Raw genomic sequence first — 16,607 nt, 5'->3', positions numbered from 1 at the left:
ACAGATTTATACAGATCTTCAAAATAAAAGTCATCAAGAACGGACTTCACAGATTTATACAGATCTTCAAAATAAAAGTCACCAAGAGCAGACTTCACAGATTTATACAGATTTGAAAAATAAAAGTCATCAAGAACGGACTTCACAGATTTATACAGATCTTAAAAATAAAAGTCACCAAGAGTGGACTATACAGATTTATACAGATCTTCAAAATAAAAGTCATCAAGAGTGGACTTCACAGATTTATACAGATCTTCAAAATAAAAGTCACCAAGAGCTGACTTCACAGATTTATACAGATCTTCAAAATAAAAGTCACCAAGAACAGACTTAACATGTTTATACAGATCTTCAAAATAAAAGTCATCAAGAGCTGACTTCACAGATTTATACAGATCTTCAAAATAAAAGTCATCAAGAGTGGATTTTACATGTTTATACAGATCTTCAAAATAAAAGCCACCAAGTGCTGACTTCACAGATTTATACAGATCTTCAAAATAAAAGTCATCAAGAACGGACTTAACATGTTTTTACAGATCTTCAAAATAAAAGCCACCAAGTGCTGACTTCACAGATTTATACAGATCTTCAAAATAAAAGTCATCAAGAACGGACTTAACATGTTTATACAGATCTTCAAAATAAAAGACACCAAGAGCAGACTTCACAGATTTATACAGATTTTAAAAATAAAAGTCATCAAGAACGGACTTCACAGATTTATACAGATCTTAAAAATAAAAGTCACCAAGAGTGGACTATACAGATTTATACAGATCTTCAAAATAAAAGTCATCAAGAGTGGACTATACAGATTTATACAGATCTTCAAAATAAAAGTCATCATGAGTGGACTATACAGATTTATACAGATCTTCAAAATAAAAGTCACCAAGAGCTGACTTCACAGATTTATACAGATCTTCAAAATAAAAGTCAACAAGAACGGACTTAACATGTTTTTACAGATCTTCAAAATAAAAGTCATCAAGAACGGACTTCACAGATTTATACAGATCTTCAAAATAAAAGTCATCAAGAGTGGACTATACAGATTTATACAGATCTTCAAAATAAAAGTCATCAAGAGTGGACTATACAGATTTATACAGATCTTCAAAATAAAAGTCACCAAGAGCTGACTTCACAGATTTATACAGATCTTCAAAATAAAAGTCATCAAGAACGGACTTAACATGTTTTTACAGATCTTCAAAATAAAAGTCATCAAGAGTGGACTATACAGATTTATACAGATCTTCAAAATAAAAGTCATCAAGAGTGGACTATACAGATTTATACAGATCTTCAAAATAAAAGTCACCAAGAGCTGACTTCACAGATTTATACAGATCTTCAAAATAAAAGTCATCAAGAACGGACTTAACATGTTTTTACAGATCTTCAAAATAAAAGTCATCAAGAGTGGACTATACAGATTTATACAGATCTTCAAAATAAAAGTCACCAAGAGCAGACTTCACAGATTTATACAGATCTTCAAAATAAAAGTCACCAAGAGCAGACTTCACAGATTTATACAGATTTTAAAAATAAAAGTCATCAAGAACGGACTTAACATGTTTTTACAGATCTTCAAAATAAAAGTCATCAAGAGTGGACTATACAGATTTATACAAATCTTCAAAATAAAAGTCATCAAGAGTGGACTATACAGATTTATACAGATCTTCAAAACAAAAGTCACCAAGAGCTGACTTCACAGATTTATACAGATCTTCAAAATAAAAGTCATCAAGAACGGACTTAACGTGTTTTTACAGATCTTCAAAATAAAAGTCATCAAGAGTGGACTATACAGATTTATACAGATCTTCAAAATAAAAGTCACCAAGAGCAGACTTCACAGATTTATACAGATCTTCAAAATAAAAGTCACCAAGAGCAGACTTCACAGATTTATACAGATTTTAAAAATAAAAGTCATCAAGAACGGACTTCACAGATTTATACAGATCTTAAAAATAAAAGTCACCAAGAGTGGACTATACAGATTTATACAGATCTTCAAAATAAAAGTCATCAAGAGTGGACTTCACAGATTTATACAGATCTTCTAAATAAAAGTCACCAAGAGCTGACTTCACAGATTTATACAGATCTTCAAAATAAAAGTCATCAAGAACGGACTTAACATGTTTATACAGATCTTCAAAATAAAAGTCACCAAGAGCAGACTTCACAGATTTATACAGATTTTAAAAATAAAAGTCATCAAGAACGGACTTCACAGATTTATACAGATCTTAAAAATAAAAATCACCAAGAGTGGACTATACAGATTTATACATATCTTCAAAATAAAAGTCATCAAGAGTGGACTATACAGATTTATACAGATCTTCAAAATAAAAGTCATCATGAGTGGACTATACAGATTTATACAGATCTTCAAAATAAAAGTCACCAAGAGCTGACTTCACAGATTTATACAGATCTTCAAAATAAAAGTCAACAAGAACGGACTTAACATGTTTTTACAGATCTTCAAAGTAAAAGTCATCAAGAACGGACTTCACAGATTTATACAGATCTTCAAAATAAAAGTCATCAAGAGTGGACTATACAGATTTATACAGATCTTCAAAATAAAAGTCATCAAGAGTGGACTATACAGATTTATACAGATCTTCAAAATAAAAGTCATCAAGAACGGACTTAACATGTTTATACAGATCTTCAAAATAAAAGTAATCAAGAACGGACTTAACATGTTTATACAGATCTTCAAAATAAAAGTCACCAAGAGCAGACTTCACAGATTTATACAGATTTTAAAAATAAAAGTCATCAAGAACGGACTTCACAGATTTATACAGATCTTCAAAATAAAAGTCACCAAGAGCAGACTTCACAGATTTATACAGATTTTAAAAATAAAAGTCATCAAGAACGGACTTCACAGATTTATACAGATCTTAAAAATAAAAGTCACCAAGAGTGGACTATACAGATTTATACAGATCTTCAAAATAAAAGTCATCAAGAGTGGACTTCACAGATTTATACAGATCTTCAAAATAAAAGTCACCAAGAGCTGACTTCACAGATTTATACAGATCTTCAAAATAAAAGTCACCAAGAACAGACTTAACATGTTTATACAGATCTTCAAAATAAAAGTCATCAAGAGCTGACTTCACAGATTTATACAGATCTTCAAAATAAAAGTCACCAAGAGCTGACTTCACAGATTTATACAGATCTTCAAAATAAAAGTCACCAAGAACAGACTTAACATGTTTATACAGATCTTCAAAATAAAAGTCATCAAGAGCTGACGTCACAGATTTATACAGATCTTCAAAATAAAAGCCACCAAGTGCTGACTTCACAGATTTATACAGATCTTCAAAATAAAAGTCATCAAGAACGGACTTAACATGTTTTTACAGATCTTCAAAATAAAAGCCACCAAGTGCTGACTTCACAGATTTATACAGATCTTCAAAATAAAAGTCATCAAGAACGGACTTCACAGATTTATACAGATCTTCAAAATAAAAGTCATCAAGAGTGGACTATACAGATTTATACAGATCTTCAAAATAAAAGTCACCAAGAGCAGACTTCACAGATTTATACAGATCTTCAAAATAAAAGTCATCAGAGTGGATTTTACATGTTTATACAGATCTTCAAAATAAAAGCCACCAAGTGCTGACTTCACAGATTTATACAGATCTTCAAAATAAAAGTCATCAAGAACGGACTTCACAGATTTATACAGATCTTCAAAATAAAAGTCACCAAGAGCAGACTTCACAGATTTATACAGATTTGAAAAATAAAAGTCATCAAGAACGGACTTCACAGATTTATACAGATCTTAAAAATAAAAGTCACCAAGAGTGGACTATACAGATTTATACAGATCTTCAAAATAAAAGTCACCAAGAGCTGACTTCACAGATTTATACAGATCTTCAAAATAAAAGTCACCAAGAACAGACTTAACATGTTTATACAGATCTTCAAAATAAAAGTCATCAAGAGCTGACTTCACAGATTTATACAGATCTTCAAAATAAAAGTCATCAAGAGTGGATTTTACATGTTTATACAGATCTTCAAAATAAAAGCCACCAAGTGCTGACTTCACAGATTTATACAGATCTTCAAAATAAAAGTCATCAAGAACGGACTTAACATGTTTTTACAGATCTTCAAAATAAAAGCCACCAAGTGCTGACTTCACAGATTTATACAGATCTTCAAAATAAAAGTCATCAAGAACGGACTTAACATGTTTATACAGATCTTCAAAATAAAAGACACCAAGAGCAGACTTCACAGATTTATACAGATTTTAAAAATAAAAGTCATCAAGAACGGACTTCACAGATTTATACAGATCTTAAAAATAAAAGTCACCAAGAGTGGACTATACAGATTTATACAGATCTTCAAAATAAAAGTCATCAAGAGTGGACTATACAGATTTATACAGATCTTCAAAATAAAAGTCATCATGAGTGGACTATACAGATTTATACAGATCTTCAAAATAAAAGTCACCAAGAGCTGACTTCACAGATTTATACAGATCTTCAAAATAAAAGTCAACAAGAACGGACTTAACATGTTTTTACAGATCTTCAAAATAAAAGTCATCAAGAACGGACTTCACAGATTTATACAGATCTTCAAAATAAAAGTCATCAAGAGTGGACTATACAGATTTATACAGATCTTCAAAATAAAAGTCATCAAGAGTGGACTATACAGATTTATACAGATCTTCAAAATAAAAGTCACCAAGAGCTGACTTCACAGATTTATACAGATCTTCAAAATAAAAGTCATCAAGAACGGACTTAACATGTTTTTACAGATCTTCAAAATAAAAGTCAACAAGAACGGACTTAACATGTTTTTACAGATCTTCAAAATAAAAGTCATCAAGAACGGACTTCACAGATTTATACAGATCTTCAAAATAAAAGTCATCAAGAACGGACTTAACATGTTTTTACAGATCTTCAAAATAAAAGTCATCAAGAACGGACTTAACATGTTTTTACAGATCTTCAAAATAAAAGTCATCAAGAGTGGACTATACAGATTTATACAGATCTTCAAAATAAAAGTCATCAAGAGTGGACTATACAGATTTATACAGATCTTCAAAATAAAAGTCATCAAGAGTGGACTATACAGATTTATACAGATCTTCAAAATAAAAGTCACCAAGAGCTGACTTCACAGATTTATACAGATCTTCAAAATAAAAGTCATCAAGAACGGACTTAACATGTTTTTACAGATCTTCAAAATAAAAGTCATCAAGAGTGGACTATACAGATTTATACAGATCTTCAAAATAAAAGTCACCAAGAGCAGACTTCACAGATTTATACAGATCTTCAAAATAAAAGTCACCAAGAGCAGACTTCACAGATTTATACAGATTTTAAAAATAAAAGTCATCAAGAACGGACTTAACATGTTTTTACAGATCTTCAAAATAAAAGTCATCAAGAGTGGACTATACAGATTTATACAAATCTTCAAAATAAAAGTCATCAAGAGTGGACTATACAGATTTATACAGATCTTCAAAACAAAAGTCACCAAGAGCTGACTTCACAGATTTATACAGATCTTCAAAATAAAAGTCATCAAGAACGGACTTAACGTGTTTTTACAGATCTTCAAAATAAAAGTCATCAAGAGTGGACTATACAGATTTATACAGATCTTCAAAATAAAAGTCACCAAGAGCAGACTTCACAGATTTATACAGATCTTCAAAATAAAAGTCACCAAGAGCAGACTTCACAGATTTATACAGATTTTAAAAATAAAAGTCATCAAGAACGGACTTCACAGATTTATACAGATCTTAAAAATAAAAGTCACCAAGAGTGGACTATACAGATTTATACAGATCTTCAAAATAAAAGTCATCAAGAGTGGACTTCACAGATTTATACAGATCTTCTAAATAAAAGTCACCAAGAGCTGACTTCACAGATTTATACAGATCTTCAAAATAAAAGTCATCAAGAACGGACTTAACATGTTTATACAGATCTTCAAAATAAAAGTCACCAAGAGCAGACTTCACAGATTTATACAGATTTTAAAAATAAAAGTCATCAAGAACGGACTTCACAGATTTATACAGATCTTAAAAATAAAAGTCACCAAGAGTGGACTATACAGATTTATACATATCTTCAAAATAAAAGTCATCAAGAGTGGACTATACAGATTTATACAGATCTTCAAAATAAAAGTCATCATGAGTGGACTATACAGATTTATACAGATCTTCAAAATAAAAGTCACCAAGAGCTGACTTCACAGATTTATACAGATCTTCAAAATAAAAGTCAACAAGAACGGACTTAACATGTTTTTACAGATCTTCAAAGTAAAAGTCATCAAGAACGGACTTCACAGATTTATACAGATCTTCAAAATAAAAGTCATCAAGAGTGGACTATACAGATTTATACAGATCTTCAAAATAAAAGTCATCAAGAGTGGACTATACAGATTTATACAGATCTTCAAAATAAAAGTCATCAAGAACGGACTTAACATGTTTATACAGATCTTCAAAATAAAAGTCACCAAGAGCAGACTTCACAGATTTATACAGATCTTCAAAATAAAAGTCATCAAGAGTGGACTATACAGATTTATACAGATCTTCAAAATAAAAGTCATCAAGAACGGACTTAACATGTTTTTACAGATCTTCAAAATAAAAGTCATCAAGAGTGGACTATACAGATTTATACAGATCTTCAAAATAAAAGTCATCAAGAGTGGACTATACAGATTTATACAGATCTTCAAAATAAAAGTCACCAAGAGCTGACTTCACAGATTTATACAGATCTTCAAAATAAAAGTCATCAAGAACGGACTTAACATGTTTTTACAGATCTTCAAAATAAAAGTCATCAAGAGTGGACTATACAGATTTATACAGATCTTCAAAATAAAAGTAATCAAGAGCGGACTTAACATGTTTTTTACAGATCTTCAAAATAAAAGTCACCAAGAGCAGACTTCACAGATTTATACAGATTTTAAAAATAAAAGTCATCAAGAACGGACTTCACAGATTTATACAGATCTTAAAAATAAAAGTCACCAAGAGTGGACTATACAGATTTATACAGATCTTCAAAATAAAAGTCATCAAGAGTGGACTATACAGATTTATACAGATCTTCAAAATAAAAGTCACCAAGAACAGGCTTAACATGTTTATACAGATCTTCAAAATAAAAGTCATCAAGAGCTGACTTCACAGATTTATACAGATCTTCAAAATAAAAGTCATCAAGAGCGGATTTTACATGTTTATACAGATTTTCAAAATAAAAGTCACCAAGAGCTGACTTCACAGATTTATACAGATCTTCAAAATAAAAGTCATCAAGAGCTGACTTTCACACAAACACAATCACACAATCATGTGCTTTAGAGTGTGAAGACAAACTTTTGTTTTACCTCATTCTCAAATAAATGTATTAACATTGCAGAATAATATTATCATTATAATAACTGTACATATTATATGTAAAATATGTTTAAACTATGTTTCATATTTTAATTGACTTCTTTTTTTTTCTCCTCCCTTCCTCATTGCTCTCTGTTTTTTTCCTTTTCGTTTGTATTTATTTTTATTTGTTTATTATTATCATTATTATTCATTTATTGTATATACATGTTGTTGTTTTTATGTTTGTAATGTGTTTATTACTGCTTTGGCAACATTGTACACTGAATACAGTCATGCCAATAAAGCTCATTTGAATTTGAATAATAAATCTGTGGCATGCACAAAGATCCAAATGAACACCGAATCTTATTGAAAAGTCAAATTTAATTTTAATAAGAGCGTCATGTGTATTACTGTTATCGCCCATATGTTGATATTCTATATAAAACTATCAAGAGAAATATAAATATATTCTGCTCTTCTTCAGAAAAATACTATGACACGTTCACTGTATTACTGTACAGTAAACTGTAGGGTTGTAATTATTAAAGATCTCTAATGACACATCGTAAATGAACAATATCGATTGAAGATCGTTATCTCGCCAGACTAAAGCAGGTGAATCCAAGCTGTGCAAAGGGGAGATCCGTTGGCCAATATCAAAAAATAAACAGAAATAATTTATTTAGCTATAATAAAAAAAATGTGTGGTGCAAATTATAAAATATAATACAATGAATGTCTGAAGTGCTACTTTACATTAAAGCTTGAGTAGTAAAGGGTTGATGTGAGTTGGTGCCTCCTCCTTTCACACTAGTGGTACAGTCCATTAAAGTTCTGCAGAATCTATAAAACACTGAACTCGCACAGACACCTCAAACATCATCAGCACAACGAGAGAAGATGGACCAAACCGAACTAGTCAAACCAGAAACTTTGGACGATTTGATTCAAACTCTGCACAAGATTTTTGAAAGTGACAATATTAATGTGGAGGAGGTGCAGAACATCATGGAAGCGTATGACAGTAATCCTCAGGAATGGATGAAGTTTGCCAAATTTGACCAGTACAGGTATTTGTATTTTATTTACGTATTTATTATTAATAATAATAATAATAATAATAATAATAATAATAATAAATAATAATTACAAAATATGTTTGTTATTTTATTATTATTATTTACGTTTTTGTTTACTTTCTCGTTTCTGCTTAAAATAACCAGCGACAAAACGCGCAGTTTTATGTTGTATATTTAAGCATCAAATGTAAACACAAAGAGACGCTTAAATTGAAATAGTTCATTTTTTCTTCATCATCCTCAAAAACAAACGTTAGTCTTTATTATCAGAGAGGACAGAATGGAGTCCTATCATCCCTGTTTTGTTGATTTGTCATTAAATCTGCTGTTTGTTCGGTGAAAATGCTTGTTGAACTCTTTTCCTCTCTGATGGAGAGTTTTTCCTCCGCTGATGTTGTGTGGGACTCTGGGGGGCGGAGCGTCACCGTTTGGGGGCGTGTCCGAACGGGACCAATCAGAGTTCAGGTCCTGACACACCCGCTGCTCTCAACCCGTCCTGCGGTTTCAAATATTCCCTGAGAAAACACAAACAGACCGCTTCATATTCCCAACACACGGAACATTCAGTTCTTTCTGGATTCTTCGACTGATGTCATTATTTCCCAAACACTTTCAGTTTCAGGAGGAAAGAGATTTTTCCCAGCATTTAACATGTTCTGGGGATGAATATTCAAAATGACCACAATTAAAACCATTTAATTAACAATGGTTAGCGTTCAGCGACGCACAATGTATGTGAGCATTTATCATGTTATTACATTTAACAACAATAATGCTTAAAATAACTCCAATTATATCCTAAAAGTTACTCCAATGTTCACTACGAGCTTCCCATTGATCTGAATCGGCCATTTCACTGTAAAACATGTTTTGTCTTGTCAAAAGTCTTTTATTGGTCAGATCAGGTGCGAATAACTCCCTAAACTTCACATTTGTCTCTTCATTTTGCTTAAGCATGATTCAAACTGTACTTCATGTCTTGATAGATACACCAGGAATCTTGTTGATGAGGGAAATGGAAAATTCAACCTGATGATTTTATGTTGGGGTGAAGGGCACGGCAGGTGAGCGCTCACTCCATATTCCACCGATAGATCAATAAGAATGTTTGGACATTGGAAAGATTCTGCCTCATTAATAATTAAACCAGCATGCACCAGTAAATCAGAGGTATTAACCCCCTGATAGTCTCCTGATAATAGAGTCCAATGGTCTTGTGATTAGTGGAGTCATAAAGAGAGATAATCTACTGAAAAGCATTAATAATGGAACAGAATAAGGACGTAACCTGTGATGTTACATTTGAGTGGTGATTTGTGAGTTTGTGTGTTTGTGCATCATTGCAGCAGTATCCACGATCACACGGACTCGCACTGTTTCCTGAAGCTGCTACAGGGACAGTTGAAGGAAACTTTATTCGACTGGCCGGATCGCAAACTCGCGGGCGGGATGGTCCAGAAATCACAGCAGGTCTTACAGGAAAACCAGTGCGCTTACATTAACGGTATGTGCATCAACCGTAGGGTTATTGTACGTTCACATGTTGTTTCTCTTGATGGTGTTCTTGCTTAAATATTCTTTGAGGTAATTATCTTCACATTCACTAAACTCTTATGATTTACTCTCTTCAATCCGTCCCAGATGTGTTTGACTTTCCTTCTTCAGAACCAAAATGAAGATTTTTATAAGCACATTTCAGCTCTTTTTGTTCATATAATGCAAGTGAACAGCTGCCATCAGTCTGCTGCCTATCTGACGCTCAACGTCATATTCCACACGCCTCCAGAAGACATTAACTGAAACGTAAACGTAACGTAAATGTGGGGGGGGGTCTGTGTATCTCAGCGAGTATTGACGCTGGCTATCACACCTGGAGTCGTGAGTTTGAATTCAGGGCGTGCTGAGTAACTCCAGTCATATCTCCTTAGCAACCAGATTGGCCCGGTTGCTAGGGAGGGTAGAGTCACATGGGGTAACCAAATTGGCCTGGTTGCTAGGGAGGGTAGAGTCACATGGGGTAACCAAATTGGCCCGGTTGCTAGGGAGGGTAGAGTCACATGGGGTAACCAAATTGGCCCGGTTGCTAGGGAGCGTAGAGTCACATGGGGTAACCAAATTGGCCCGGTTGCTAGGGAGGGTAGAGTCACATGGGGTAACCAATTTGGCCCGGTTGCTAGGGAGGGTAGAGTCACATGGGGTAACCAAATTGGCCCGGTTGCTAGGGAGGGTAGAGTCACATGGGGTAACCAAATTGGGCCAGTTGCTAGGGAGAGTAGAGTCACATGGGGTAACCAAATTGGGCCGGTTGCTAGGGAGGGTAGAGTCACATGGGTTAACCAAATTGGGCCGGTTGCTAGGGAGGGTAAAGTCGCATGGGGTAACCAAATTGGGCCAGTTGCTAGGAAGGGTAGAGTCACATGGGGTAACCAAATTGGGCCGGTTGCTAGGGAGGGTAGAGTCACATGGGTTAATCAAATTGGGCCGGTTGCTAGGGAGGGTAGAGTCACATGGGGTAACCAAATTGGCCCGGTTGCTAGGGAGGGTAGAGTCACATGGGGTAACCAAATTGGGCCGGTTGCTAGGGAGGGTAGAGTCACATGGGGTAACCAATTTGGCCTGGTTGCTAGGGAGGGTAGAGTCACATGGGGTAACCAAATTGGCCCGGTTGCTAGGGAGGGTAGAGTCACATGGGGTAACCAAATTGGGCCGGTTGCTAGGGAGGGTAGAGTCACATGGGTTAACCAAATTGGGCCGGTTGCTAGGGAGGGTAGAGTCACATGTGGTAACCAAATTGGCCCGGTTGCTAGGGAGGGTAGAGTCACATGGGGTAACCAAATTGGGCCGGTTGCTAGGGAGGGTAGAGTCACATGGGGTAACCAAATTGGGCCGGTTGCTAGGGAGGGTAGAGTCACATGGGGTAACCAATTTGGCCTGGTTGCTAGGGAGGGTAGAGTCACATGGGGTAACCAAATTGGCCCGGTTGCTAGGGAGGGTAGAGTCACATGGGGTAACCAAATTGGGCCGGTTGCTAGGGAGGGTAGAGTCACATGGGTTAACCAAATTGGGCCGGTTGCTAGGGAGGGTAGAGTCACATGTGGTAACCAAATTGGCCCGGTTGCTAGGGAGGGTAGAGTCACATGGGGTAACCAAATTGGGCGGTTGCTAGGGAGGGTAGAGTCACATGGGGTAACCAAATTGGGCGGTTGCTAGGGAGGGTAGAGTCACATGGGGTAACCAATTTGGCCTGGTTGCTAGGGAGGGTAGAGTCACATGGGGTAACCAAATTGGCCCGGTTGCTAGGGAGGGTAGAGTCACATGGGGTAACCAAATTGGGCCGGTTGCTAGGGAGGGTAGAGTCACATGGGTTAACCAAATTGGGCCGGTTGCTAGGGAGGGTAGAGTCACATGGGGTAACCAAATTGGCCCGGTTGCTAGGGAGGGTAGAGTCACATGGGGTAACCAAATTGGGCCGGTTGCTAGGGAGGGTAGAGTCACATGGGGTAACCTCCTTGTGGTCACTATAATGCGGTTCTCGCTCTCGGTGGGGCGTGTGGTGAGTTGTGCGTGAAGCCTCCACACGCACTACGTCTCCACGGTAACGCACTCAACAAGTCACGTGATAAGATGCGCGGATTGCGGAAGCAACTGAGATTCATCCTCCAACACCTGGATTGAGGCGAGTCGCTACACCACTACGAGGACTTTGTTGGGAATTGGGCGTTCCAGATTGGGAGAAAAAACAAACGTAAGCGCTATGGCATCAAACGGCAATCCAGCGCTGGCCGGAAGCAACGATTTAAAGTGAATAACGTTTTCCTTCTCGATTTATTGGTTTGCTTCAGTGGATCAGTTAATGTCTTCTGGAGGCGTGTGGAATATGACGTTGAGCGTCAGATAGGCAGCAGACTGATGGCAGCTGTTTACTTGCATTATATGAACAAAAAGAGCTGAAATGTGCTTATAAAAATCTTCATTTTGGTTCTGAAGAAGGAAAGTCAAACACATCTGGGATGGATTGAAGGCGAGTAAATCGTGAGAGGAGTTTAATGTTTGGGTGAACTATCCCTTTAATCAATAATCTGTGACATCCAAACAACTTTAATGTGACTGGCAATAATGAAACTGTGTGGAATTATCTCTGTTTATAATCAATGAGAATATGGTATTGATTGAGCAGAACTTCAGAATTACAGGTTTTATGGTTATTAATTATATTCTAGAGTTTGATCAGAGAAGGATAATAAAGTCTTTGAAAACGTATATTTGTCATGTTTACGTGGCTCGTTGAACACTAGAGGCGCTACAACAACAACGACTTTATTCACTTTCACACACATCACCAGTAAAACGGCAGATTATCAGTTCATAAACGCATATTGTGTGCCCTGTGGACCCCCCACACACACACACACAAATTGCCTCACACGATGCTCTCTTATGACATCTAAACCCTTTTACTATAGTGCATGACTTGTTTTAATGTTTGCATTACATAATCAACTACATTTACTAGCTCAATGTAAAGGAGCAGGTGCGAGTCCCAAAGAGCACATGGGTCGGCACGTGAGACGAAAGTGACATAGAACTGCCAAAAAATGGCGTGTTTGTGTTTGTGTTAGGTTTAAGGTTTAGGGTTTAGTGTAGGGAGGTCAGTTTTGCTGATTTTAAAAAAATTACCAAAAAAAAAAAGACTACAATCGTAATTGTGAGTGGGGTGGCCAATGAGGTGGCCAGGCTTCAGTCCATGGTGGCCACGCCCCCCCCAGCTCCGCCTCTGTTTTAAGCTCATTAGAGCATCATCCTTAAACCCTCATCTGTTTGAGAGAACATTAGCGCATCTTTTAGCGCCACACAGTGGCCATTTAACTGCTTAACCGCTGCGATACGTGTCATTAACCATGAAATACCATTTCACCACACTCGCGTTATTTATATTATACTCTCGTTTCAGACTCCATCGGACTCCATCGGGTGGAGAACGTCAGTCACACGGAGAGCGCCGTGAGTTTGCACCTGTACAGCCCGCCGTTCCAGGCGTGTCGGACGTTTGACCAGCGCACCGGACACCACAACACCGTCAAAATGACCTTCTGGAGTAAATATGGCGAGAGGACGCCGTATGTAAGTGTGCATGTTGTGTTTCAGTCGCTAGATTCAGCACTCTGTAGAAGTCAAAGAGCAGAATTGAATATTCAAATGAAAAGTGTGACGGACTTTCCTGAACATGAATGAATATGAGGTCTGAAACACCGGAGTGTGCACCTCAGTTTTGGGCTTCGAAGTTAATATTTATTCTTGGACAGATAATGAGGGAACAGTCTTATCAGTGTATTATTCATTGCAGTGATGTTTGTGAGTTTGTGATGTTGTTGTCTTCAGTCAGTATCAGTCACCAGTAAAGAACGGTGTGTTCTGTGAACACATCCAACGATTGAGCGCTGTAACGTCTCTATTGCACATCACGCAGGAATTCTGCCATTCAATGGCTTTTCCAGATGGAGATGGAGGTTGGGAGTAATTTGCACTCCCGCTTCAGTTACCAGCGAATGAAAGCGGCATCGGTGCTCCAGTTTGGCCAAACACAACGCACATATCTTTCATTCTCTAGTTGCATAAGTTTACCTTGACCAAACTGCTGTCTGGACAAAATGGTTTCAACATCAAGCCTGAACTTTGATAAGATACGGACGTATCAATGAGCCCGTCATGATGTCATTAACTCGTGCTTTTAAGTATGTGCTCTAATCTTAATCTGTGTTTCTCTCTTCTCACAGGAAACGACCATTTCACAAGAAAACAACTGAGACGTTCAGCGACGCTCATCACAACTCACAGACCAAAATCGCAACCGCAGTGACTTTTAAAACTTACGCAATGATCCAACAACACTTTTAAAGATTTGCAGAGGACGGTGGAAAAATGGAGCTTGTGGTAATTAACGATGTTTAATCACGGCCTAGTTTAACGTTGGCAGACGCTGCTGAAGAGAGACTGGAGGTCTGAATGGTCGTATTCAGGCGCGCTGTGAAGTTGCTCTTTGTTGTTTGAGAACCCCATCCCAGCATTCCTGTGTGTCTGTGAGCGTGTAATCACTCTTTTGTACTGTTACGGGACGTGAGCGCTTTGGCTGAAGTATGTAATTTATGAGAAACTATTTGTCTTTCCTTTTGTTCCACTCAAATGAAAATAGTGCCTTGATCAACACAATATTTTAGCGTAAAATGCAGCACTTCCTGTTGAACTGTATTGATTTGGCATGCCTGAATCTCTGTAACAACACATGCTTTTATATTCAATGTAGAGATTTTGCAACTATCGCAGTTTATTCTTATGAATCTTGCTGTCAGTAATTAACATATCGGGAACAATAATACTTGGTCTCTGCATTTTTGCACCTCAAAGTTTTATTTAAAATTGAACTGAATCTTACATTGTGGATTTTTTTTTTTTTTTTGTGTTAGCATTGAAGTAAATAAAATGGTTACACAAATGTCGTTTGTGTTACTGTTGTATTTATAGTTTCTGCCAGATGTCTTTATTGTCATTGAGCAATGGTGGGCTTATATGATTTGTGTAAAGTGCTTCTTCTGATGTGCTTTAATGTATTAAATGTGTGAAAGAGCATTTGCTCTAATATTAACAACTAGCCTAAAATCTATTTATTTGAAAGACAATGTCTGTTTAAACTACTTGTTTAACAAGAAGTCACTTTCTCCATATAATAGAATATTTAAAATATTTTTTAACCCTTTAAGCTCTGAAGGTGTTTGAAAAGATTTCCTGTTTCAGTGGTATACCCAAAAATTATAGACTTATAGCTCAACAAAAAAAATACAATAAAAAATAAGGAGAGTCAAGTGTTTGGTCTCATTATAAAGAAAACATTTAAAAATTTAATTATACAGATTATGATGTATTATGAGACTATCAACCTAAGAAACTGCTGAAAAATCCCACAGCCAAATTTGTTTTCATATTTTTCTGATTTGACTATTTATCTCTGGGCATAAATGAGGTGGCTCCGAAAAACTGCTTTTGTTTTAAGGTTTGCATGCAGACATGATTTTAGTCATGAGATTTCACAGAATGAGTTTCATTCTGTGTCATTTGAGTCATCATTGAGTCTGTGTCGTGTATTTGGCGCCATCTCCTGGTGGTCATATGTAACATTGTGCTTCATGTGGATTATCTAATGATCTATACATCTGATTATCTTGTGTGTGGACTCGATTGAAAGATAATCACAGACTCTAAATAATCATATGTCATATTTTATGTTCTGTTTGTTTTGTGAAGTTATAAATGAAAACGCAGCATATAAGCATCACCAACATAATTGTCAAAGACATATACTCTGCAATTACTCGCTATATTTTTCACTGTAAGTAAAACAAACAGTCTGGTTGTATTTTACTCTTTGAGATCTTTCCAACAACATATGACACATGACTTTGAGTTTAATGTTTTCACCGATTGCAACAATATGTACATTGTATTTTCTTCTTTATAAATGATCAAAATGTAACACTTCTGATTTATCTGATAATTTAAAAGCACTTCTTCAGTTTTGATCATAATATCTACATGCATTGTAAAGTCAAGATCTAAACTTTCTAACGATTCATATTTTGTGTTGGTCAAGACTGGAGTTATTAATATTTGTACAATAATTGTTTTATCTTGTAAACCAATCTGAGGTTGAAGGGTGAAAGAAATATTCACAGTTTAATACAAGTTCATCTCATTCGACAGTATTCGTGTCATAATGTTGATACAACAAATTAATTTCCTTTAAATGTGTGTTCCAGTGAGACACTTCCAATGCAAGTCAATGGGGTTTAATCTGTACACATTAAAATACTGTTTCACAAGTATAAACACAAGACATAAACAATATGTGTGTTAACATGATTTTACTGACATTAAATCACTTACTGACCACATCTGTGGAAAATATAGACAATATTACAACTTGGTTGCCATGACGACGTAATGTCAACAAACCCTAAAACCCTGAAACGACTGTAAAAATG

General features: G+C 36.0%; 1 protein-coding gene across 1 annotated transcript; it reads left to right on the top strand.

The window, feature by feature from the left end:
* Nucleotides 1-8,373: 8,373 nt before the first annotated feature.
* LOC127620744 (cysteine dioxygenase type 1) lies at nt 8,374-14,966 on the top strand. Its single transcript, XM_052093955.1, has 5 exons — nt 8,374-8,565; nt 9,561-9,638; nt 9,921-10,078; nt 13,526-13,695; nt 14,349-14,966. Exons 1-5 carry the CDS (start codon nt 8,396-8,398, stop codon nt 14,376-14,378), a joined length of 606 nt encoding a protein of 201 aa, XP_051949915.1. The 5' UTR covers nt 8,374-8,395; the 3' UTR covers nt 14,379-14,966.
* Nucleotides 14,967-16,607: the final 1,641 nt, after the last annotated feature.

This window comes from Xyrauchen texanus, chromosome 27, assembly GCF_025860055.1.
Source record: "Xyrauchen texanus isolate HMW12.3.18 chromosome 27, RBS_HiC_50CHRs, whole genome shotgun sequence".
NCBI classification, from domain to species: domain Eukaryota; kingdom Metazoa; phylum Chordata; class Actinopteri; order Cypriniformes; family Catostomidae; genus Xyrauchen; species Xyrauchen texanus.
This window is presented reverse-complemented; position numbering and strand designations above follow the sequence as displayed.